Genomic DNA, 27,143 nt, shown 5'->3' on the forward strand with positions numbered 1-27,143 from the left:
ATACAATGGTAAACATGGTCCTTAGTCAATATTAATTCTAACCAGAGCTTCCTCCTTTAAGACAGAAAGTAAACTGCTTTTTAACCCTGTTTTTGCAGGATCATAGTTATCCCTTTGTATCATACTGCTTTGAGTATAAGCTAGCTAGATATTTTGAAGAAATGCATTCTAAAGTAATTCTGATCATATAGAAACTATTCTTCCCAGTTGTGAGCAGCTTTCCTCTGTCCTCTCGCATATAACTCAAAAATAACTACAGTTCACAAAGCAGATGCAAAGCGAGGACTTTTAGAAACAGACAATATACTGTCATTTTTAAACATAACCGAGACTCTGGATTAGAAATATAGGTTGTTACCAATTCTACCAAAGGCTCCTTGTATGATCTTGGGCATGCAATTATTTTTCTTGTTTAATTGCTCACGTACTGAAGGGACACAAGTTAACTTTTTGTTCAATGAGTGTTGTAAGGATTGAACAATATCTGTGAAGTATTCAAATACCACATCAAGGACTACTTAAACATGCAAGAAGGCAAGCAAACAAGTTATGAACCTGTGGTGGCCAGAGTGCATAGCAGAACAAGCCTCACAGTAGGAGGCTCTCTTAGGTCCTGAGCATAAATTCAAGGGAGAGGAATTGTTATCTTCACAGCAAGGAGATAAAGAGCTCGAAGACTGAGCAAGCCATTTATACCAACCCAAAAAGCGTTTCGGCCCTTTGTATAGTCACCCCACAAAGGCTTTACAAGTTCCATCGGCTATTTCCATTGAGCGCCTAAATTAACCTCCCCAAGCAAGCAAACAAACAAAAGTACAAGACAAACACGGGATTTCACTGCTCTCGAATGTCTCCTAGAAAAACAAATTAAAGAAAACCCACCTAGCCAAGATCTGGACAGCAGGGACCCTACACACCCCAGAAAACAGGCAGGAAATAGAACCACTTTCTTATATTCCCGAGGCAACTTTCACTTTCCGGCTCGCTGCAACGGCAGAGTTTGCGGCCCGGCTGCGGCATCGGGAGGAGCCGAGGTAACTGAGGGGGGGGGGGGGGGGCGGTCCTCCGACCTCGATCCCTCAGGCCCCGGACGCCCCTCAGGCCGCGGCCACACCATCCCCCCATCCATCCATTGATCCACCCATCCACCGGCACGAGGCGGCAGAGCCCGCAGCGACAGCAGGAGAGGAAAGGGCAGCACACGGCCGAGCCCGCACGGCTCCTCTCTCCAGCGGCGGCGCGAAAACCCCTAACGGCAGCCGGGCCCACGGCTGGCTGGCTGGCTGGCCGGCTGCCCACCCGGCCTGGCCCTGCCGCGATCCCAAGGCTAGCAGCAGCAGCTGCTGGATATAGGACATCCCAGCCCGCCCCTCCACAGCCCGAACACCTACCCACACCATCCCAGAACCCGACGGCAGAGGAATGGCAAGGGAGCAGCCCGTCCCCTCACTCCGCAGCTCCGTACCCGTACTCCGTACTGAAATGGCTGAACAAAGGGAACCTCGCTCCGCTGCCACCACCCCTCCGATTGGACGGGGCGGGGGCGGGGCTCGGCGCGCGGAGGAGGGCGGGGGCGCCACTAGCCGGTCACCCTGGCAACGGCGGCCTCGTCTGGGATCCGTGGACTCGGGTGTGATAGAGACGGCAGTGAAATGGCCGCCCGGCCCCACCTAGCCTCTCAGCCCCGCTCCCGCCCTCGGCCTCTCCCGGGCTCCCGTGCACAGGGCCGCTTCTCCCTGCCGGCCCCCTGCTTCCCGCACGGCTCGCTGCTGGAGAGACATGCACAGAGGCCTCGCGCTCGGGCACTGCCTCCTGCCTGGGGACGGGGAGGGCGGACATTTTTCCCCCTCAGGGGCACCCACACACAGTCCCCTTTCTTCCAACCCACCACGGCCTCCCTCAAAGATGCACTAGTGTGAAGGGCCACCAACCCCTCGGGCAGCACATACCTACCCATAAGGAGCTCTCTTACCTCCTCAGCAGTACCTGTCCATCAGACCTACTGGTACAAATGGGCACCTTGCAGGTGCCCTTCCCTTGGGGCACCACCAGGCTCCCCAGGCTGGGCTCCTCTCCCCGCACTCCCCCCACCAGGGGTGCGATGGCAGTGACCTGCAGGGGCTCTGCAGCAGCTGGTTGACACACATGTTGATTCAAAGAAACTAACACAATAGTTTGATTAACTACTAAGTAGGTATTCTTTATTGGCAGCGCTGGATGCACGGGGGATCACTCCACCTATCCTGCACACTGTCGGGCCTAATTGTGCAGGTTAAGTACATGTTCTACATACATATTCACTAGATTTCTGAGAAATGTTATACATATTCATTAGTTTTCCAGGAAACTATTAGTATATGCAAATGTCTTTTACATAGGCGCATTGAAGGTCTCTGGTGGTCTTCCATAGTCTTCCTCACTTGTCCGCTACTTGACCCTCCTCAGGTGATTCTGTGCAGTATGGTCCTTTACATGTTTTGATACATCAATGGTTGTTAGTGCTCTTATTATCTAAGTTTTCATTAGTGGTGTAAAACCATATGGCTAGTTTAAGCTAAATTATCTATAAGGACGAGAACAAAGGCAGGAGTTCTTATCTTTTCCGGCCCTATCTATTCAAGCAAGGCCTCTGCTTGTGCCTTCTCAACAAGATCGTAAATTCATCAAACATTTAATTAAGTTTTGTGATTGCTCATGGCTCCTTCTTGCTCATCACTCCCAAGTACCAGTCTCTGACAGGCTTAATCCTTGACAGACACCAGTCCTTGGTATGTAAAGTTACAGAGGGACAATCATTAAGCAATAAGCAGTTCGTTCTTGTCCTGGTTTAACCCCAGCCAGCAACTAAGCACCACGCAGCCACTCACTCACTCCCCCCCATCCAGTGGGATGGGGGAGAAAATCGGGAAAAAAGAAGTAAAACTCGTGGGTTGAGATAAGAACGGTCTAATAGAACAGAAAAGAAGAAACTAATAATAATAATGATAACACTAATAAAATGACAACAGTAGTAATAAAAGGATTGGAATGTACAAATGATGCACAGGGCAATTGCTCACCACCCACCAATCGACACCCAGCTAGTCCCCAAGCGGCGATTCCCCGCCCCCCCTTCCCAGTTCCTATATTAGATGGGACGTCACATGGTATGGAATACCCTGTTGGCCAGTTTGGGTCAGGTGCCCTGGTTGTGTCCTGTGCCAACTTCTTGTGCCCTGGGCTGGGCATGAGAAGCTGAAAAAGTCCTTGACTATAGTGTAAACACTACTGAGCAACAACTGAAAACATCAGTGTTATCAACATTCTTTGCATACTGAACTCAAAACATAGCACTGTACCAGCTACTAGGAAGACAGTTAACTCTATCCCAGCTGAAACCAGGACAGTTCTCTATATCAGTGTCAAAAATCATAAAAATGACAAACAAGGCTAAGGGCTAGGCAGCAAAGATGCATCACCCTAGATTTCATCTTGAGTTTGCAACACAAGTGCATACCCAGGGTCTTCCTGGACTTCTCTGGAGGTGAATGGATTGAGAGCAGCCCAGAGGAGGACTTGGGGATACTGGTGGATGAAAAATTGGACATGAGCTGGCAATGTGCACTTGCAGCTCAGAAAGCCAACCGTATCCTGGGCTGCATCAAAAGAAGCATGGCCAGCAGGTCAAGGGAGGTAATTCTCCCTCTCTACTCTGGTGAGACCCCACTTGGAGTACTGTGTCCAGCTCTGGAGTCCTCATCACAGGAAAGACATGGACCTGTTGGAGCAAGTCCAGAGGAGGGCTGCAAAAATGATCAGAGGGCTGGAAACACCTCTCCTATGGAGGAAGGCTGAGAGACTTGGGGTTTGTGGTGGGTTGACCTTTGCTGGCCACCAGGTGCCCACCAAGCCCCTCTATCACTCCCCCTCCTCAACTGGACAGGGGGGACAAAATAAGATGAAAAAAACCTCATGGGTCAATATAAAGGCAGATTAATAAAGAAAAGCAAAGGCTGCACACAGAAGCAAAGGCAAACAAAAAGATTTATTCTCTACTTCCCATCAGCAGGTGATGTTTAGCCTCAGTATGCATAGCGGTTGCTCCAGAAGACAAACACCTTAATAATGAAGGGCCCCCCCCCTCCTTTCTCTTAGCTTTTATTGCTGAGCACGAGGTCATATGGTATGGAATACCCCTTTGGTCAGTTTGGGTCAGGTGTCCTGGGTCTGTCCCCTCCCAACCTCTTGCCCATCCCCAGCCTGCTGGCCTTTGGGGGTGGGGGGCTTTGGAGAGACAGCCTTGATGCTGTGGGAGCACTGCTCAGCAGTAGCCAAAACACTGGTGTGTTATCAACACCTTTCTAGCTACAAATACAGAGCACAGCACTATGAGGGCTGCTATGAGGAAAGTTAACTCCATCCCAGCCAGACCCAATACAATCTCCAACCCTTCTTCCATACCATTTGCATCATCCTCAGGTCCCATATAATTTGATTGTTGAGCACCAACACCAGCCTGGTTTGAGTCATCGTTGCTCTGGCCCGGTTCCTTGCAAAGCTCACTCTTCATTGGTTCAGGTAGTTCCTGCTACACTACTTCCTACAACATACAACTCACATCACACATTATTTTTCCCCCTAAGGTTAAACCTGCTTGAGGCACACACTGAGTCTCCCCATCCTTCCGCATTACCCACCAAGTACAACCAGGTCCTTGAGCAAAGACAATCCCATGAATGGGTTTGACTTTTCCCATGGGAGGAACAATCCACACTGCCTTCCCCAGCCACTTCCCCATGTCCACTATGGGGACCTTATCTCCTCCCACAGTATGTAGGAGTTTTGTTTGGGCAGGACCAGGGCAGTTAGCAGATCCTCTGGTGTTATCCAGCCAAGTGGCTGCTGCTAAATTTATATCCCAGTGCTTCCATGCCCCATTGCCCAACTCTCTCAACGTAGTTCATTATATCTCTCAATCTTTCCAGAGGCTTGTGGGTGATAAGGAAGATAGGACAGAAAGGAAGAAAATAATAATGATTATGATGATTATAATAATAACAATAAAAATTTCAATAATAATAATAATAACAAAATAATTAGAATATAAAACACAAGTGATGCACAATGCAATTGCTCACCACTCAACAATGCCCAGTTAGTCCCTGAGCAGCAATCCACCCTCCCAGCCAACTCCCCCAGTTTATATACTGGGCGTGACTTCTTCCTGTCTGGGCATGAAAAGCTGAAAAATCCTTGACATAGTCTAAACACTACTGAGCAACAACTGAAAACATCAGTGTGTGATCATAACACTATACCAGCTACTACACAGAAAATTAACTCTATCCTAACCAAAACCAGGACAGCCCCACTCAAAATAGTTCTTCTTTCAGGTCACTCAATAGGGAGGGCTCACAAGGTGACTATAACCTGAAAGACACATTCTCCAGAACCCCACAAGGCCTAGGAAAGCTTGTGTTTCTTTCCTGTTAGCTGCTGGAGACACTATGCTATCTTGTTGATCATATCCATAGGGACGTGATGACGTCCATCCTGACATTTTATTCCCAAGAACTGAATCTCCTGTGCAGGTCCCTCAACTTTGCTCCTTTTTATGGCGAAACCAGCTTTCAGAAGAATCTGAATTACTCTTTTTCCCTTCTGTCCTGGGTTCAGCTGGGATAGAGTTAATTTTTACAGGAACCTGGGAGGTGGGGGCATAGCCGGGGCAGCTGACCTGAACTAGCCAAGGAGCTATTCCATACCATGTGACATCATGCTCAGTATATAAATGGGGAGCGGGCCGGGGGGTGGTCTCTGTTTTTTCGGTGGGGGAAGTGGCGGAGCGTCTGGTCCCGGGTGGTGAGCAGTTGCACTGTGCATCACTCTTTTTGTATACTTTTTCATTAGTACCGTTGTTGTTGTTGTAATTTCTTTGTGTTTGTCCCAGTAAACTGCCTTTATCTCAACCCTCGAGGTTCCAGTTTCTTTTTCTTTTCTCTCCTCCGTCTCCTCCCCATCCCACCGGAGGGGGGCGGAGGAGTGAGCGAGCGGCTGCGTGGTCCTTTGTTACCGGCTGGGCTGAAACCACGACACTTTCTCAAACACTTCTTCTGCTTTGTTGCCCCACATGATGATGTCATCAATGTATTGTAGATGTTCGGGGGCATCACCCCGTTCTAGGTGATGGAATATGGATTAGTCCATGACAGATGATGGTAGGGCTGTGCTTCCACCCCTGGGGCAGTTGATTCCAGGTGTATTGGACACCTCTCCACGTGAAAGCAAACTGTGACCTGCATTCTGCTGCCAAAGGGACTGAGGAAAATGTGTTGGCAATGTCAATTGTAGCATACCAGTTTGCTGCCTTTGACACTGGTTTGTATTGGAGTTCTAGCATGTCCGGTATGGCAGCACTCAGCGGTGGCATGACTTTGTTCAGGCCACAATAGTCTACTGTTACCCTCCACCCTCTGTCACGCTTTTGCACTGGCCATATGGAACTATTAAAGGGTGAGTGAGTCTTGCTGGTCACTCCTTGGCTTTCCAGTTGATGAATCAGCTCATGGATGGGAGCCAGGGAGTCTCGGTTTCTGCGATATTGCCGCTGCCGGTGCACTGTCCTGGTAGCAATCGGCAACTGCTGTTCTTCGACTCGCAGCAAGCCCAAAATGAAGGCATCTTCTGGGAGGCCAGGCAGGGTAGATAGCCGTTTGATCTTCTCTGCATTTACAGTGGCTACACCAAAAGCCCATCGGTACCCCTTTGGGTCCTTGAAGTACCTTCTCCTGATGTAGTCTATGCCAAGGATACAAGGGGCCTCTGGGCCGGTCACAATGGGGTGCTTTTCCCACTTGTCCCCTGTTAAGGCCACCATAGCCTCCAATATAGACAACTGTTGGGATTCCCCTGTCACTCACTCCAGAGATCCAGATGGGTTCTGTGCCCCTGTACCCTGATGGCACCAGCGTACACTGTGCACCAGTGTCTACCAAAGCCTTATACTTCTGTGGGTCTGATGTGCCAGGCCATCTAATCCACACAGTCCAGTATATCCGGTCATCCCTTTCCTCCTCCTGGCCGAAGGCAAGGGACCCTCTATTGCTGTTCCTCATCAGAGTATTCACTGTCTGACCCTTGCAGTGCCAGACTAGAAGTCCCCTCATCAGAATCTCAGTCCTTCTGTATCTGGGAGATGGCTGATTGCCTTCCTGGGTCTCTACAGCAACTATGCTGACAGCCACCACCTTGGGTGACCCCTTCTTAACAGCTGTTTTCCCTCTCAGTTCACGTACATGGGCTTCCAGCTTAAAGGTGGGTTCACCATCCCACTTCCTCATGTCCTCCCCTTTGTCACGCAGGAAGAACCAGAGTGCACAACGCGGCATATGCCTAGGGCTCCCTTTCCCTCTGACCGGGGCAGGAGGGGACTGAATCCTTGGGGCGCCCCTGACAGCCAAGGCGCTGGCCCATGAAGATGAGGAGACACAGAGGTTTTCTTCAAAGTTTTGGAGCCAGGAAGATGCTCTCTCCACAGTTGGTGTATCCATATCTGGGCAGTACATTGGTGCCAAGCTGTTAGAATATGATGCTTGAGCGTTTTGGACCACCTTCCTCCACATGGCCCGTATGCGCAGGATGTCATGTGGATCTTTGGAGAACTCATCGTTATCTTGGTCACAGTAGATGACTTCCAGCAGTGCTAACTTTCTCAGGTACTGGATGCCTTCATCTGCAGTAGTCCACTTTCCTGGGGAGTTCACAAGATCTTCCTTGCATGGATATCTTGCCCTCACACTTGAAAGGAGCTGTCTCCAGAGACTGCAAATTGCTGCCTCTTTTCCAATTCCTTTTTCAATTCCCTGGTTTCTAGCAAGGGATCCCAGCCTTTGGGCTTCCTTACCTTCCAACTGCTGACTGTTGGCCCTGTTATCCCAGCATTGGACCAGCCAGGCAGCAATCTGCTCACCCAGCTGGCAGCTGTAATCTTTCCGCATGTCTCAAAGTTCTTTTGATGTCAGGGACTGGGTAGTTTCTACCTCTTCTTCCTCCTGTTTCCTTGCTGAAGGATTGGCTTCCTGATCAAACCCTTCCACATGGGTGGCTTCTGTGAGAAGGCAGCAGAAGCTTCCCCCATGTCTGGCAGAGCCAGTTCCAGCTGGCTCCAAGATGGACCTGCAGCTAGCCAAAGCTGAGCCCATCAGTGACAGTGGTAGCGCCTCTAGGATAACATGTTTAAGAAGGGGTGAACCACTGTGCAACAGCAGCCGGGAGAGAGGAGTGGGAATCTGTGAGAGAAACAACTCTGCAGACACCAAGGTCAGTGAAGAAGGAAGGGGAGGAGGTGCTCCAGGCACAGGAGCAGAGATTCCCCTGCAGCCTGTGGTGAAGACCATGGTGAGGCAGGCTGTCCCCCTGCAGCCCATGGAGGCCCACGGTGGAGCAGATATCCACCTGCAGCCCGTGGAGGACCCCACACCGGAGCAGGGGGATGTGCCTGAAGGACGCTGTCACCCTGTGGAAAGCCTATGCTGGAGCAGGCTCCTGGCAGGACCTGTGGCCCCATGGGGGACCCACGCTGGAGCAGTTCATGAAGGACTGCACATTGTGGGTGGGACGCTGTGAGGGACTAAAAGAGTTTATGTCTCAAACATTGTGATGGGACAAGTTCTGCATAACGAACTCTGCCTAGCAAGGAACCCCAGGTGAAAAGAAGCCGATCAGCACCCATCAGCAACAGGAGGGGGAGGGTGTGTAGGAGGGTGCACAGCTCCCTGTTCTGAGGTGCTGTTCTGATGTGCTGAGTAGGACAGCTCACCGTGCAGGGCAGGGGAAGTTACTCCCCAAAGGACCCCCAAGCCCAAAGGCTCACAAACTGTGCATGACACCTAATTAGCCTAATAAGTTTGAGTGCCCACCCAAAGGAGGGGCAAGGATGATAAAAGGACACAAACTGAAGCCCCAGCTGTACAAGCCACTGGAACTGGACCCCTCGGCTGACTGAACCAATGCTGGACCCAGGACCAGTGAAATCTTTCTTCTCTGTCTTGTTCTCTCTTTCCTTTTCCATAATCCCTATTCCTTATCCCTTTAGACATAAACCGTTGACCAAGTCTGGGACTAGGAGTGGATCCAGCTGCCCCTAGGCCCTTCTCTGAGAAGGAGTCTAGATAGCAAGGGGATCTGCTCTGAACCTCATGACTTAACAGGAGGGGTCTCCTTATTGTCTTCCCTGAACTGATCCCCAAATAAGCAAGGCCCATAGTATATGTTTGGTGATGTATGGTTAGCATGTTACACAGTTTACTGACATAGTTTCATGCCAATTTTTGTACTGAGCATACCAATTTTTGTTGTGAGCAAATAAAATTTGAGTTTTGTGAGGTAAAGGATCCCTGGTGTTGTTTCATCTTAATCCTGACCTGGGAATCATCAAACCTGAGTCATTGTCCTGAGAAATTGGGACGTGACAGACCCCACGCTGGAGCAGGGGAACAGTGTGAGGAGGAAGGACCGGCAGAGACAAAGTGTTAGGAACTGGCCACAACCACCATTCCCCATCCCCCCGCGCCACTCGGGGAGGGGGGAGGAGGTAGAGAATTCAGGAGTGAAGTTGAGCCCAGGAAGAAGGGAGGGGTGGGTGTGGCAGTACATTCCCCACCCCCCCACACCCCCATCCTGCCAGCAGGAAACAAAACTTCTCCAGGCAGGGAGAAGGGGAAGGAAACCCTGGAGGCTGCAGGTTGAAATTTGAACTGGCCAATCGAGATGCACCAGGTACACCGAAGTGACCCTCCTAGCCAATAGGATTAAATGACCACAGGTCAGATTCGACAGGGGTATAAACAGGGTCCCACCGGACGACATGTTGGCAGTCCTCCTGGGAGCAGTGGGTCTGCAGTCGGGGACTCCCCCTCGGGTCGGGGTACTGCCTGAGGTAACTCCTCGAGGGAGAGTGCCCTCAGCTTTTAGGGGAGTGATATGCGTGTTTTGAGCCATCACTTTAAATCTTGGGGATTCTTAAGTCGGCCGGGTAGTATTAATTCTCTACATCATTGAGCCTGTGGTTTTATAAAATGTTACTGGACTTCTAACGAACTTTTGCTGAAGAATAAATCTGAGTTTTAACACCTGTTGGATTTGGTTAGTTGTGTGTCCGTAACAGTGGGGGGAAGGTGTTTTTAGATTCATTCTTATTTCTCATTATCCTACTCTGAGATGATTGGCAATAAATTAAATTAATTTCCTCAAGCTGAGTCTGGTTCACCTGTGATGGTAATTGCTGAGTAATCTTGCTGTCCTTATCTTGACCCATGAGCCTTTTGTCGCATTTTCTCTCCCCTGTCCAGTTGAGGAGGGGGAGTGAGAAAGCAGCTTGGTGGGTACCTGGCAACCAGCCAAGGTCAACTCACCACAGGGTTGTTTGGTCTGGAGAAGAGAAGGCTCTGGGGAGACCTTATTGTAGCCTTTCAATACTTGAAGGGGGCTTATGAGAATGACTGAAAGATACTTTTTACCATAGCCTGTAGTGACAGGACAAGGGTGTTACGGAGGCACGCACAATCGAATCCAACAGGTGTTAAAAGTCAGATTTATTCTTCAGTAAAAAGTTAGTTAGAACTCTGATAACATTAGTGAACTACAGGGTCAATGATGTAAGGGGAATTAGTACTACACAGCTGACTTACTTAAGAATCCTTAAGATTTAAAAGTGATGACTCAAAATGCGCATATCACTCCCCTAAAAGCTGAGGGCTCTCTTCCTCGAGGAGTTACCTCGGGTGGTGCCCCAACCCAAGGGGGAGTCCCTGACTTCAGACCCACTGCTCCGAGGAGGACTGATTCCAACATGTCCTCCAGCGGGACCCCGTTTATACCCTTGTTGAATCTGATCTGTGGTCATTTTAATCCATATTGGCCAAGAAGGTCACCTCATTGTACCTGGCATGTCTCGATTGGCCAGTTCAATTTTCAACCTGTGGCCTCTAGGGTTTGGGTTGTGGTTTTTTTATCTTCTCCCTGCCTGGAGAAGTTTCATTTCCTGCTGGGGGGAGTGTACTGCCACAAAGGGGCAATAGTTTTAAACTGAAAGAGGGTAGATTTAGACTGGATATAAGGAAGACATTCTTTACAGTCAGGGTGGCAAAACACTGGAGCAGGTTGCCCAGAGAAGTTGTGGATGCCCCATCCCTGGAGACATTCAAGGCCAGGTTGGATGGGGCTCTGAGCAACCTGGTTTAGTTGAAGATATCTCTGCCCATGGCAGGGGGGTTGGATTAGATGATCTTTAAAGGTCCCTTCCCACCCAAACCATTTTATGATTCTATGAGTTGCATGGCCAGCTGCATGCATATTCATTCACAAGAAGTTACAGCAGCAATCTCTACTTGTGCTGCAATCGTATATCCTTGACTGTAAGCACTAGATACTTTTTTATTAAACAATGAAAGCTAAGCATTCTCTCCAATTTCTAAAGCTTACAGAGCATTTAGAAAAACACAGCCTTGAGACAAACTCAGAGTTGATAACTTTTCCTATGGTTCCTTTGTGCGTGTCCTACTCCCAGGGATGCAAAGTCCTCGCTCAGGCATTCTCCTCATTCAGCTGATCTTCTCCATCTGCCTCTTAGGCATGCACATACTCCCTTTCCCCCCATGATTTCTGTTGTGGTTTAACCCCAGCCAGCAACTAAGCACTACGCAGCCACTCACTCACTCCCCCCCATCCAGTGGGATGGGGGAGAAAATTGGGGAAAAAAATAAAACTCCCGGGTTGAGATAAGAACGGTTTAGTAGAACAGAAAAGAAGAAACTAATAATGATAATGATAACACTAATAAAATGACAACAGTAGTAATGAAAGGATTGGAATGTACAAATGATGCTCAGGGCAATAGCTCACCACCTGCCGACCAAAACCCCGCCAGTCCCCAAGCGGCGATTCCCCGCCCCCCCCTCCCTGGTTCCTATACTAGATGGGACGTCACATGGTATGGAATACACGGTTGGCCAGTTTGGGTCAGGTGCCCTGGTTGTGTCCTGTGCCAACTTCTTGTGCCCTGGCTGGGCATGAGAAGCTGAAAAATCCTTGACTTTAGTCTAAACACTACTGAGCAACAACTGAAAACATCAGTATTATCAACATTCTTTGCATACTGAACTCAAAACATAGCACTGTACCAGCTACTAGGAAGACAATTAACTCTATCCCAGCTGAAACCAGGACAATTTCACAATGGCCAAAATCACTAGACAGTATCTTCCATAAAGAGAGCTGCTTTCCTAGCCTCCTGTCTAAGACAGCACCACAATGTTCCTCTGTTACATCAGCTCTAGCACTGTGCCAGGTTACTTCCAATATTTTAAAACTTCATTTTAATTTCTTTTAAAGGTCATTTTTCTAATCCTCATTGTTGCAGAGGAAAACTTGAAAACATGACTGGGCTGAACACCAGAAGTTTATACACATAACAAGTCTATCATCTATTATTCCAATGCTTATGCCAATTTGATGATTTTCATGGGACCTGTCTGGTGATCTTGCAAGTATTAACACTTCAGTACTATGCCTAGGTCTCATTGTACAGAAAAATCTATATGTGCACATTCAAAAGGCTGCTTCCCCCTATAAAAAGCCCTACCCACACAGTCCAATTAAATACCTGTTATTTTTCTCAAGTATTATTTTACTGCATAATGTTCAGAGCAGATCATATTGTAGTTATAGGCTGTACTTAGTTGCATTATACTGAGTTATAGCTTAATACTTATACCTGCAACAATCTCACTGTAAATCCACAATCTCACAATAAAACCCATCCTCTCAGCTAACATTAAAGTAGGTATGTGGGGCTATGTCTTCCAGTTCATCCTTCTCGAGTGCAGAGACATAAGTCCCATAACATCTCCAGCTTTGGGGATCTACACACCAGCCACAGCTATAGCAGGCAAGATGCCGTAGTGCTAAGATGCAAATGTTCTAGTTGCAGTTGCTATGGCCAGGAAAAAGGAAATAGGAGCCAAATTCCTGAGTCTCATATTGAAAACATGACACTTGACACATCAGAGTAAAAGCTGCTGATAGAAATTGTTAAAATTGTTTAATAATACTTTATTGTATGGAAAGAAACAGAACAAATATTCCAATTGAAAAGAGATTAAACAGTACAGCAATAAAAATGCATTTAAAATATATTTTCATGGTATAAACTGTATGCTTTATATGGTGATATGTGGCTGTTGTGGTTTAACCCCATCTGGCAATTAAGCACCATGTAGCCACTTGCTCGCTCCCCCCACCCAGTGGGATGGGGGAGAGAATCGGAGAAAAAAAAAAGTAAAACTCGCAGGTTGAGATAAAGACAGTTTAATAGGACAGAAAAGGAAGGGAAAATAATAATGATAATGATAATAATAATAATAGAATATACAAAGCAAGTGATGCACAATACAATTGCTCATCACCCGCTGACCGATGCCCAGCCAATCCCTGAGCCACAGTGCCCCCTGGCCAACTCCCCCCAGTTTATATACTAGGCATGATGTCATATGTATGGAATAGTCCTTTGGCTCATTTGGGTCAGCTGTCCTTGCTGTGTCCCCTCCCAGCTTCTTGTGCACTCCCAGCCTCTGCTGGCAGGGCAGTATGAGAAGCTGAAAAGTCCTTGACTTAGTATAAACACTGCTTAGCAACAACTAAAACATCAGTGTGTTATCAATGTTATTCTCATCCTAAATCCAAAACACAGCACTATACCAGCTACTAAGGAGAAAATTAACTTTATTCCAGCCGAAACCAGGACAGTGGTATACATTTACATGGTGTACGTTTACTTAAGTGAAATGGGCCCATTGAACTTTTTTACTTTTTACATTTAATGAACAAAAATCAAGATACAAAATCTAAGTAGACACTGCAAATCCAGAGAACCACAGCTTTCACACTTCTGTAGTTAATTCACAAAAGATATCTATCTGAACTTCCTATGGCGTCTGTCGAACCTTGGCCTGCTTTCCTCCTGACACAACGCTATGTGATTCTGATGTCTGCCTGGATGCTCAGTCCTCTACTATTCTTTTCCTAACAGTTTTCAACCTCTTGGTCAGCTGCAGTCAAATCTGACTGACAGGTGGAGGTCTCCAAAAGATAACTAAGTTCAAGTCTTGTGACAGACAGCAGGGAGCTGGGTAGAGGAGAGGGACTGTACTAATGAGGAGACGGAAGGGGTAGGAGGAAGGGATATTTTCTCTGTTTGATATACTGCCAGTTTATCAGTACCAACATACTGGCTAGTCCATCCCCCCACATGTAATTTGAAACCAGCCTCATAATACTGTTTCTGGCCTTGCTGTCAGTGCAAAGATGTGAGAAGGAGCTCAAGGTAACACAGAGGGTTTAGTGGCTATAGGAGGGAACTAGAAATACTCAAGTTATGGTGCTATGTCCTAGTTCCTACTATAGGTATGTATTGGTTTTGGGTGGCAAGGTTTTGGTAGCGGGGGGGGGGGTTACAGGGGTGGCTAGTTTAAGAAGCTGCTGGAAGCTTCCCGTGAGTTCGAGAGAGCCCATACCAGCCAGCTCTAAGACGGACCCACTGCCGGCCAAGGCCGAGCCAATCAGTGATAGTGGTAACGCCTCTGTGATAACATTTTTAAGAAGGAACAAAAAGTTGGGATGCGGAGAAACAGCCGCCGGAGTGAGAACATGTAAGAGAAACAAGCCTGCGGACACCAAGGTCAGTGAAGAAGGAGGGGGAGGAGATGTTCCAGGCGCCGGAGCAGAGATTCCCCTGCAGCCCGTGGTGAAGACCCTGGTGAGGCAGGCCGTCACCCTGCAGTCCAGGGAGGTCCACAGTGGAGCAGATATCCACCTGCAGCCCGTGGAGGACCCCACGCCGGAGCAGGTGGGTTCCCGAAGGAGGCTGTGACCCCGTGGGAACCCCACGCTGGAGCAGGTTCCTGGCAGGACCTGTGGATCTGTGGAGAGAGGACCCCACGGAGCAGGTTTTCTGGCAGGACTTGTGACCCCGTGGGGGACCCGTGCTAGAGCAGTGTGATCCTGAAGGACTGCACGCTGTGGAAGGGACCCATGCTGGAGCAGTTTGTGAAGAACTGCAGCCCGTGGGAATGGCCCACGTTGGAGAAGTTCATGGAGGACTGTCTCCCGTGGGTGGGACCCCACGCTGGAGCAGGGGAAGAGTGTGAGGAGCCCTCCCCCTGAGGAGGATTAGCAGAAGAAAATAACGTGTGATGACCGTAAACCCCATCCCCGTCCCCCTTGTGCCGCTGGGGGGGCTTGGTGAAGGAATCCGGGAGTGAAATTGTGCCCAGGAAGAAGTGAGGGGTGGAGGGAAGGTGTTCTGAGATTTGGGTTTATTTCTCATTACCTTACTCTGGTTGATTTGTAATAAATTGAATTAATTTTCCCCAAGCTGAGTCTGTTTTGCCCGTGACGGTAATTAGTGAATGATCTCTCCTGTCCTTATCTCGACCCGCAAGCTTTTTGTTATATTTTTCTCTCCCCTGTCCAGCTGAGGATGGGGGAGTGATAGAACGGCTTTCGTGGGCACCTGGCATCCAGCCAGGGTCAACCCATCACAAGGTATTTTAAACTAGTTCATAGTACAAGCAAGCTACAAAAGTGGCATACTCAAGTATTCCTGCTAAAAGTGACTAGGAAGCCAGTGTGGCCACACTGCCCTTGTACTTCACTGTATTGGGTCTGGCTGAGATGGAGTTAGTACTCCCTATAGCAGCCCTCATAGCACTGTGCTCTGCAGCTCTGTAGCTAGAAAGGTGTTGATAACACACCAGTGTTTTGGCTACTGCTGAGCAGTGCTGGCACAGCATCAAGGCTGTCTCTCCAACATTTTTGCCCTCCCCTCAATGGCAGGCTGGGGCAGGGCAAGATCTTGGGACGGGACATAACCAGGACAGCTGACCTAAACTAACCAAACAGATATTCCATACCATATGACGTCAGCTCAGATATAAAAGCTAAGTGAAGGGAGACGGAGGGGGGGGCATTTTTGTCTTCCGGAGCAAGCACTACGCGTACTGGAGCCCTGCTTCCCAGGAAGTGGCCAGACATCGCCTGCTGATGGGAAGTAGAGAGTAACATCATTTGTTTTTTCTTTGCTTTCGCGCGCAACCTTTGCTATCATTTTATTAAACTGCCCTTATCTTGACCCACGAGCTTTTCGTTATATTTTTCTCTCCCCCGTCCAGCTGAGGAGGGGGAGTGATAGAGCGGCTTTGGTGGGCACCTGGCATCCAGCCAGGGTCAACCCACCACAGTCCTTTTTGGCGACCGCGGCAGGACACGACAACGGCAGTTTTGCATTAAGCGTTCTATAGCTAGTTATTAAGTGGCAAGCTCCTGTGCAGGTCACAGAGCTTGTTAGCTGCTTGCTTATCTCTAGCTTGCTGAGTTTGGGAACATGTTAATGCAAATAATGGCTGTGTGCTTTGTCCTGGCACTGATGGCTTTGTTGTGCTGTGGGAGCTATCTTGTGTGGAGAATGAAGGAACGTGGGAACGTGCTAATACAAAGAGTGTCTATGTGCTTTGTCCTGGCAGCGATGGCTTTTCTGTGTTGTGGGAGCTATCTTGTGGAGGAGATGAGGGAACACATCTCCCTCTCCCTACCAGGCATTGATGTGAATGGTTTTATTATGCAGGCTCCCGAGGTCCTTGTTCACCCTTACGTGAGCTGTTCAATACTAATAATAAATACTGGTGGCATATTATGGGTATTGTGGAACCTGGTCTCTTCCTGGTATAAGAGGAGGCAAGTTTTAGGTGAGGCAATATTGAAATGTGCCCTCAAGCGACCAGTCCCTGGGTGGCAGGGTATATGGAAGGATTTGGGCAGATTCCTAGGACGGTTATCACCTCCCATAATCTGGGATTTTACATCCGAACAGGCAAGTAACCCTGGCAAACTGACACGTCACCTGATAGAAGGGTGCCTTGCCTACCCCAATGAAAACCAGCAGCTTCTCGCACTGTACTGGGGCCTGGCCTATGCCTACCGAGCCACAGTTCAACACTCTCAGAGGACCATGGTTGAGGCAGGGACCCAGACTGCATCTAAGGACACGATGCTCGAGATAGGGACCCAAACAACAACTACAGTAATTGCCCCAATAGTGAAACGGAAACAGTGGACAAGGAGATCAACGGGTCCATACCATCGATTAGTGAGGGAAGAAGAAGAAGAGGAAAGGCTTGATTTAGAAGCTGGTCCTTCGATAAAGAAATTGGAGGAAGGAGTGAGGGAACTTAAACGAGAAGCAGAAACTACCCGGTCCCTGACGTCCTCAGAACTTCGGGACTTGCAGAAAGATTACAGCCGCCAGCCAGGTGAGCGGATTGCTGCCTGGCTGCTCCGATGCTGGGATAACGGGGCTGATAGTCAGCTACTGGAGGCTGAAGTGAGCTTGACAGGGGACAAGTGGGAAAAGCACCCCATTTTGACCGGTACAGAGGTGTTGGGAAGTGGCTTGCTGAAAAAGGACATGGGCCTGTGGAAAAGTTGTGCGAGCAGAGTTCTGTGTGAAAGAATGTCAGTTTGAGCAACAAGACTGGGCCTTGGCTGAAAATAGCTGGCTTTACTGATATTGGGAGAAAAACAACAGCTGGTCTCGCTGTTATCAGGAGAAAGACAGGAATGGTGTGACCTTGGCATAACTTCACAAGTAACTTTTGAAGAAGTTCTCATGAGAAAGTTACTGAACACGCGTAGCTGCCAACCACAAGTGGGTGTGTTTTAGTAATGAATAAACATTAGCAATGTACCAATCATATTAGGACTAGTAGGCATAATTATCGCAAACTGTATAAATATGAGCTATCCGTGCAAATAAAGTTGAATCACTTCTATCACTCATATTGGGTCGACTTATGTGCATTCCTCTGCCGCTCCAACAAATGGCGCCCGAACAGGGGCCGAAGAAAGGGGAATTGGAGCGACGGACACTGAGAAGCACTGTTAGCAGCGACCGGGGGGCAAAAGATTAACCGAACGCTGATCGTCTTGGTTGGTGTGTTAACTCTCGTGCCTGGACCGTCCAAAAGGGGTTCGCCGTCAGTGAGGGCTACTGGAAAAAGGCTGCAAAGACTTTTTAACCGAGGTGCCTTAATCAAGGTAGCACCCAGGAGTATCAAGAAGCCGGCCGGCAATGGATCAAGAGGTAGCCCTAAAATTATTACAGTGCTTTTTAGAAAAGCGGGGGGTAAATTGCGTTAAGCAAGTTTTGGGATTAGTTGCTTTAGGTCGCGTTAAGGGATGCCTTAAGAATCCGGATTTATTATTTGAGGAGAGTGAATGGCGTAGATTAGGAGACGTATTATGGGATATGGTAACTGACGATGATAAATCAGCTAAAAAACTAATGAAGCAAGGACAGAAACCTTTCAATTAGTGTGGGTACACCTTTTGAGCTTAGTACCTGGAATGCTATCGGAACCTCCCTATGGGATGAAATCAGTGACGGGTCTAAAGAAGTTAAAGATCTTGCAACTTTATGGAAATTGATTAAGACAACTCTGCAAAAAATGAAAGCAGATCGTAAAGCGTCTGTGTCTGCTTTTGCTGCTCTCTCTCTCCAACCGCAAGCGAAAGGGAAAAGCGGGGAGAAAAACATAATGCAGCGAGAGAGACTTTTTGGAGCTTGTTCGCCTACTCTTGTGCCCTTGACTTCTGCTCCACTCCCTGGGACTGCCGATATTAATCAGACATCCGACAGTTCCTAAGCCTCCCTAACCATACGATTAAAGGAAACCCTACAGAATCAGGGAGTGAGTAAAAATCTGCCTACGAAAAACCAGCCCTCAGATACCACCGTTCAACATGAACAAATTATACCTAGCATATACCCTGATTCGAATAATGCAAACAAGGACTTGGCTACTCTAATAATAGAACAAAAAGAGACAATGTTAGAATTGTTAAAGGAAATGCGGAAAAGAGACGGGGAAACCAACCGCACCCGTGATAGATGCGGAGTCGCTTGTAATAGCTGCTGCAGAAGAAAGGCAAAGACATTGGATTAAGCAAGCCTGGATTGCTCAAAAACAAAAAGAGGGAGAAAGATTTAAACAGAGACCTACAGTGGATTCAACCTTGTTTTGGTATTACAAATACAGACTTACAGCCGCTGCTGGATTTATTGAGGGGCAGCGATAGCTTAACTTCTACAAGACAACTAAGTGCACCGGGATGGCAAGCCTTGGCAGCAATTGGACAAAAAAAAGAAGTCACATCATCCATGTCTGGCAGATACGTTCCTGATTTACCCATAAATTTGAAACCTTATGCTGAGATTGATATGGAACACACTGACTGTAGTAAGCAGCATGACAGTGACACCGGTGATTGATCCACATCGGTTAACGCCATGGGACAGTAAGAATGTTTGGGTGTCACTAGCTAAAGCTATTAATCAAACCTCTTTTTGTGTGCTTATGTATTTTATTAGGTATAATGTTGTTTTTACTGTGCTTAATTAATTGTGTTCACAGATCTTTGCAAAGGGCAATACAGCAGGTGTTAAAATTTTACCTCAATCTATACACAAACAAATAGATTGGCTGGAGAAACATACACAAAGATCCAGCAAGAAACTAGTTGGTTTGATGGGGTGTTACAGTCAATATTTGGCGGGATAACACCACGGCTAATGTCATTGATTAAGGAAGCCTTACGATGGTTGGGTATATTGATATTAATCTGTGTAATAGTTAAAATTGCATATGGGTGCATGATGAAAGGAGTCTCAAAGCTGACACACCAAGCTCTACTCGCACAAAAAGAAAAAGGGGGAATTGTTGGGAAGTGGCTTGCTGAAAAAGGACATGGGCCTGTGGAAAAGTTGTGCGAGCAGAGTTCTGTGTGAAAGAATGTCAGTTTGAGCAACAAGACTAGGCCTTGGCTGAAAATAGCTGGCTTTACTGATATTGGGAGAAAACCAACAGCTGGTCTCGCTGTTATCAGGAGAAAGACAGGGACGGTGTGACCTTGGCATAACTTCACAAGTAACTTTTGAAGAAGTTCTCATGAGAAAGTTACTGAACACGCATAGCTGCCAGCCACAAGTGGGTGTGTTTTAGTAATGAATAAACATTAGCAATGTACCAATCATATTAGGACTAGTAGGCATAATTATCGCAAACTGTATAAATATGAGCTATCTGTGCAAATAAAGTTGAATCACTTCTATCACTCATATTGGGTCGACTTATGTGCATTCCTCCACTGCTCCAACACTGTTGCACTGTGCATCACTCTTTTTGTATACTTTTTTTCATTAGTACCGTTGTTGTTGTCGTAATCTCTTTGTGTTTGTCCCAGTAAACTGCCTTTATCTCAGCCCTCGAGGTTCCAGTTTCTTTTTCTTTTCTCTGCTCCGTCTCGTCCCCATCCCACCAGAGGGGGGCGGAGGAGTGAGCGAGCGGCTGCGTGGTCCTTTGTTACCGGCTGGGTTGAAACCACGACAGTTATATTCCCCTTTTGCTCTAACGATAGACAGCAGCAAAATGCGTTTAAATAGCTTTGGCTTTCCACACATGCTCAACATCATCTGAAGGGGTCCTTCAAAGACATCTTCCGTACAAAGGAGAGTTCTTCTCTGATGGTGCATTTCAGATGGTGCTGATGGTCTGTCAAAAATGCATGATGGAAATGCATTATTGAAAAATGAACTTTACCTCCACGTTCATTTGGAATATACAGGTGCTGCAGTCTGTCGTGATGGTTAGTTACCTGGGTAACAAACACAGTCTAGCCATGACAGCACATAGCAAAGCATGAGCTAATTAGCCTGTCTTAGCAGAATAGGCTTGTCTGAGAAAGCCAGTCTCAAAGTTCCATGCTAGACAATTCCCAAATTTATTTGGAAACAGCTTAACCACCTCTACATTGCACTAGATGGTGCATTATACACACATACATTTAATTTTTCTTATGATCAGAGGCTGCACTTATTATTTTCACTATCGTTTGTTATCCTAATCAATTGCCTTTTAAACATCTGATTTCCCTTTGCAGGATCTATCAGTGGAGATAAGTCATCTGGATGCAAGAGCAGTTTTCTTAGTCATAAGGGAAGCTATGCAGTTCCCATGCAAAGTTGTTCTCTAGCTTTACAAATAATCACCTAACTGAATTTTTGGTTTGTTCAACAGAGAAATAAGCATCAACCTGAGGTGTTCTATGGATGGTGATAATGTGTCCCATGATTGCTTCAAGTTTTTGTCTTCTATTTGTAAGTAAGTATAAAGTTATGATTGGAGAAAACCTTGAAATTAAATGTAAAGGTGTTGTGATATTTGCCTGAGTTTGCAAATTCCAAAAAAACAGTTGGAAGAGGTGTTACTGTCCAATTTGTATCAGTGAGATGTAAACTCAAATGTTCATGGACCATATTTAAATGTTAATATTACTGTTCTGTTGACCATCAAAGTAAGGGGAAAAAGAAAATTCTATTGTATGATTCTCCATCATCTAGTAGCTGGGTTGTTTGTTCTTGCTTAATGTTGGTGGATCTGTCAGAGTACTAGTTATTGTGTTCCCTAGACAGGAAATGACTAAGAGAAAGAAACCTAGCAAAAATGAGAAATCTGACAGAATATTTCTGTCCTAAAAAGGGAGCACAAGGTACAAATGTATTTGCATTAATACACTGTTTTTAAGGCAAAAATAAGACAGATGGGTGGATGGATGGAAGGAAGGAAGGAATATTTAAGTAGTTAATGAACTATATATTTGTGTATAGTTAATTAATAAAATATAGCAGGATTTGTTCAACAATATGCAATTTACACCTTTTGGAAGCATTATATGTGAGAACAGAGTAAGATGAATAACTTGGCAAAGACCTGCTGGTTCACTGTGAGAAACGCATGATTAAATGGGGGTGCTACTCAGAAGTATTACAGATTAATTAAATTTCATAGACAAAATTTTCCATTGATCACCAGTATGTGCAAAAATATTAACTTAACTAGTTCCTATTCTACAAGAATATGAAAATATCACTGCTATTTTGCCTATCCAAAGAGTATTTCTTTTTAGTTAAGTTCATTAACTATCTCTATTAGTCTGGGGACTTGAACTCACTGTTAACAGAAATTACATATGAACTTTTTACATTTGGGTCACTGCTTGTGAGAATTTGATCCACGTTTTTCTAAACTAAAAATATTTTTTCAACTACATATAAGCAAGATAGTGTTTAGTGTTAGCTGTTGAGATCTATCTCAAGTTACTTTCTATTTATTTTGTATCACTACAAAGGAATAAGCTGCCTTCCTAAAGGTTTTGAGTCACAACTGAAGATAAATTTAACAGTAGCAACTAAAGTTGTTATTGCCTCAAGCAATCTACACCAGTCATCTCTCTGAGATTAGTCATAGGATGCCAAGTACATTTAAAGTGGAATTTAAAATAGAAATGCTCTGTAGTAAAGGTACAGGTGTATTGACATTAATGTGTTTAAGCTAAAACAAACAAAATATACAATGTTAAAGATATAGTTTCACTGCGCATGTTGAAGGTCAGAAAGGATAAAAGCTGGTATGTTAAATAAATGGACAGGGAAAAGGTGTGAAGCAGGCCATCAACATGTGTGAGAGATTGTCATGGTTTCAGCCCAGCCGGTAACAAAGGACCACACAGCCGCTCGCTCACTCCTCCCGCCCCCCTCCGGTGGGATAGGGAGGAGACGGAGGAGAGAAAAGGGAACCCCCCCCCAAACCGGAACCTCGAGGGTTGAGATAAAGGCAGTTTACTGGGACAACACACAAAAAGAAGTTACAACAACAACAACGGTACTAATGAAAGAATATACAAAAAGAGTGATGGGCAGTGCGACTGCTCACCACCCGAAATCCGACGCTCCACCACTTCCCCCACCGAAAGTCGAGAAAACTCCCCCCCAGCCCGCTCCCCATTTATATACTGAGCATGATGGCACATGGTATGGAATAGCTCCTTGGCTAGTTCAGGTCAGCTGTCCTGGCTGTGCCCCCCCATCTCAGGTTCCTGTGAAAAGTAACTCTATCCCAGCTGAACACAGGTCATTATCCACCCCTTATTCTATACCATCTACATCATGCCCAGATCTTACATTTTCCAATCAACCACTACCACTTTCCTTTACTTATATATACGTATATGGACAACACACCCTCCCCCCACACACATACAATGACATACATTGGCAGGTTATTTAGCAGTTAAATATCATACAGCCCAATTCACTGGCTATTCTCTCCCAAAATCAAATCTCCCTGAGGTACACATCGAACTTCCCCATCCTTCTGCATCACCCACCAGGTGTACACAGGTCTCTGAGCAAAAACAAACCCTTGAATGGGTTTGCCTCTGCTTGAGGGAGGACTAACCCAGACTGTCGTTCCTAACATACTCCTCATGTGCACTACAGGGACTTTATCCCCTTCTACAGTATGTGGAACTCTTGGTTGGGTGGGGCCAGCCCGATTGGCGGATCCTCTAGTATTAACTAACCAGGTGGCTTTTGTTAAATGTGTATCCCAATGCTTGAAAGTTCCACCCCCCATTGCTCTCAATGTAGTTTTCAGCAGTCCATTGTATCGTTCGATTTCTCCAGAGGCCGGTGCGTGATAAGGGATGTGATATACCCACGCAATGCCATGTTCTTTGGCCCAGGTATCTACGAGGTTGTTTCAGAAGTGAGTCCCGTTGTCCGACTCGATTCTTTCTGGGGTGCCGTGTTGCCATAAAATTTTCTCTTCAAGGCCCAGGATAGTGTTCTGGGCAGTGGCATGGGACACAGGGTATGTTTCCAGCCATCCAGTGGTTGCTTCCACCATTGTAAGCACATAGCGCTTGCCTTGGTGAGTTTGTGGGAGTGTGATATAGTCAATCTGCCAGGCCTCCCACTGTTTATATTTCAGTCATCGCCCTCCATACCACAGGGGCTTCAACCGCTTGGCTTGATTAATTGCAGCAAATGTTTCACATTCATGGATGACCTGTGCGATAGTGTCCATGGTCAAGTCCACCCCTCGATCTCGAGCCCATCTATATGTAGCATCTCTTCCCTGATGGCCTGAGGTATCGTGGGCCCACTGAGCCATAACTAGCTCACCCTTATGTTGCCAGTCCAGGTCCACCTGAGAGACTTCAATCTTGGCGGCCTGATCTGCCTGGTGGTTGTTTTGATGTTCTTCAGTGGCCAGACTCTTGGGTACATGAGCATCTACGTGACGTACTTTTTTACGACTAGCTTCTCTATCCGAACAGCGATATCTTGCCACAGTGCGGCAGCCCAAATGGGTTTACCTCTGCGCTGCCAGTTGCTCTTATTCCATTGCTGTAACCACCCCCATAGGGCATTTGCCACCATCCATGAGTCAGTATAGAGATAGAGCACTGGCCACTTCTCTCTTTCAGCAATGTCTAACGCTAGCTGGATGGCTTTCACCTCTGCAAACTGACTCAATTCTCCTTCAGCAGTTTCTGCAACTTGTTGCATAGGACTCCATACAGCAGCCTTCCACCTCCGATATTTTCCCACAATGCGACAGGACCCATCAGTGAACAGGGCATATTGCCTCTCATTTTCTGACAGTTTATTATACAGCAGGGCCTCTTCAGCCCGTGCCACCTCCTCCTCTAGTGACATTCCAAAATCTTTGCCTTCTGGCCAGTCCGTGATCACTTCTAAAATTCCTGGGCAACTGGGGTTTCCTATGCAAGCCCGTTGTGTGATCAGTGCAATCTACTTACTCCACGTGGCATCAGTTGCATGATATGTAGAGGAGAATTTCCCTTTGAACATCAAGCCAAACACTGGCAGTTGGGGTGCTAAGAGGAGCTGTGTTTCAGTACCAACCACTTCTGAGGCAGCTCGAACTCCTTCATATGCTGCCAATATCTCTTTTTCAGTTGGAGTATAGTGAGCCTCGGATCCTCGATACCCCCGACTCCAAAACCCCAGGGGTCAGCCTCAGGTCTCTCCAGTTGCTTTCTGCCAGAGGCTCCAGGTAGGGATGTTCTCCCCAGCTGCAGTGTAGAGCCTATTTTTAACATCTTGTCCTGCCCAGACTGGCCCAAGAGCTACTGCATGAACAATCTCCTGCTTAATCTATTCAAAGGCTTGTCGTTGCTCAGACCCCATATAAAATCATTCTTCTTACGAGTAACTTGGTAGAGAGGACTGACAATTTGATGTAATTTGGAATATGCATTCTCCAAAACCCCACGACACCTAAGAAGGCCTGTGTTTCCTTTTTATTAGTCGGTGGGGACATAGCTGTTATTTTGTTGATCACATCCATAGGGATCTGACGACACCCATCTTGCCATTTTACTCCTAAGAACTGGATCTCCTTTGCAGGTCCCTTGACCTTACTTTCTTTTATGGCAAAACCAGCCTTCAAAAGGATTTGGATTATTTTCTTCCCTTTCTCAAAAACTTCTGCCGTGTTGCCCTATACGATGATGTCATCAATATATTGCAGGTGCTCTTGAGCTTCCCTTTTTTCTAGTGCAGCATGGATCAGTCCATGACAAATGGTGGGGCTGTGTTTCCACCCCTGGGGCAGTCGATTCCAGGTGTACTGGACTCCCCTCCAAGTGAAAGCAAACTGAGGCCTGCACTCCGCTGCCAAAGGAATGGAGAAAAATGCATTAGCAATGTCAATTGTGGCATACCACTTAGCTGCCTTTGATTCCAGTTCATATTGAAGCTCTAACATATCTGGCACAGCAGCGCTCAGCGGTGGCGTGACTTCATTCAGCCCACGAAAATCTACTGTTAGTCACCATTCCCCATTGGATTTCTGCACGGGCCATATGGGACTATTAAAGGGTGAGTGAGTCTTGCTGATCACTCCTTGGCTCTCCAATTGGCAAATCAGCTTATGGATGGGGATCAGGGAGTCTCGGTTGGTGCGATATTGCCGCTGGTGCACCGTCGCGGTAGCAATTGGCACCTGTTGTTCTTCAACCTTCAGCAACCCCACAACCGAAGGGTCTTGGGAGAGACCCGGCAGGGTAGACAGCTGTTCAATCTCCTCTGTCTCCAATGCAGCTATACCAAAGGCCCAACGGTACCCTTTTGGGTCCTTGAAATACCCCCTCCTGAGGTTGTCTATACCAAGGATGCACGGGGCCTCTGGGCCAGTCGCAATGGGGTGTTTATGCCACTCATTCCCGGTTAGACTCATTTCAGCTTCCAATACGGTTAGCTCTTGGGATCCCCCTGTCACACCAGAGATACAGATGGGTTCTGCCCCTTAATAGCTTGATGGCATTAGGGTACATTGTGCACCAGTGTCCACTAGAGCCTTATATTCCTGTGGGTCTGATGTGCCAGGCCATCGAATCCACACTGTCCAGTAGACTCGGTTGTCCCTCTCCTCCACCTGGCTGGAGGCAGGGCCCCTCTAATCCTGGTTAGAATATCCGTTACTCACTTTCTGCACACGTGAATCAGAAGTCCCTTCAAGAGGATCAGAATTGAGATCAGCCCATCTACTGCGTCTGGAGGACTGCTCATGGGAAACTGGAGCAGCAGTTTTCCAAGAAGAATTCTCTTTTCTGGTTGCTTTTTCTCACAGCTCCTGTACCCGTGCATCCAAGACTGAGGTAGGTTTTCCATCCCACTTCCTCATGTCCTCTCCATGGTCACGCAGGTAAAACCACAGGTTAGCCCATCATGTGTACTTTCTCTCTCCTCTCTCTTGGGCAGAGGAATGCTTACTCCCAATAGCTGCGATGTGGGCCTGTACAGGTGGGGAGTGGGACATATCCACTTTGAATTGCTGGAACTCCCGGGTCAATTCCTCTACAGCCGAGACACAGGCCTGTAGGGAGGAATAGAGACTTCCTTCATATCGCCAGAGTTGGACAGCCAGTTCATCTACCGTTTGTTCATAGCCTTCTCTTCAGGACATTACTGCCAATGAGTTGGCATAGGTTGGTGGTGCACTTCGTAGAAACTTCCACCACATGGATTGTGTGCATTGGATCTGTGGGTGACTGTGCATTTTCTGGATTATTATAAATCATCTTCAGCACGGCTAATTCTCTCAGGTACCGGATACCACTCTCCATGGTGGTCCACTTGCCTTGGGGACATGTACCTTCATCCCTGAAGGGGTATCTTTCCTTTA

General features: G+C 47.1%; 2 protein-coding genes across 8 annotated transcripts in view; one reads left to right on the plus strand and one right to left on the minus strand.

The window, feature by feature from the left end:
* LOC126035441 (transportin-1-like) overlaps positions 1 to 1,527 on the minus strand; it is a 135,232-nt gene extending 133,705 nt beyond the window's left edge. For 6 of the 7 annotated variants that reach the window (XR_007504934.1, XM_049794005.1, XM_049793998.1 and 3 more), the window contains exon 1: positions 1,392 to 1,515. Coding sequence is in view for 4 of the 7 variants with exons in the window: in XM_049794005.1 (XP_049649962.1) it covers positions 1,392 to 1,400 (9 nt within the window). In the remaining 3 variants the exon portion in view is untranslated. Of the gene's footprint in view, positions 1 to 1,391 lie in introns of all 7 variants that reach the window. The other variant, XM_049794001.1, reaches the window with a different exon arrangement.
* The window catches only part of LOC126035477 (uncharacterized), a 96,438-nt gene extending 69,873 nt beyond the window's left edge, over positions 1 to 26,565 (plus strand). The window contains exon 2 of the transcript XR_007504946.1: positions 26,060 to 26,565. The gene's annotated coding sequence lies outside the window, so the exon portion shown is untranslated. The remainder of the gene's footprint in view (positions 1 to 26,059) is intronic.
* Positions 26,566 to 27,143: the final 578 nt, after the last annotated feature.

This window comes from Accipiter gentilis, chromosome W (genome assembly GCF_929443795.1).
Source record: "Accipiter gentilis chromosome W, bAccGen1.1, whole genome shotgun sequence".
NCBI lineage: Eukaryota > Metazoa > Chordata > Aves > Accipitriformes > Accipitridae > Astur > Astur gentilis.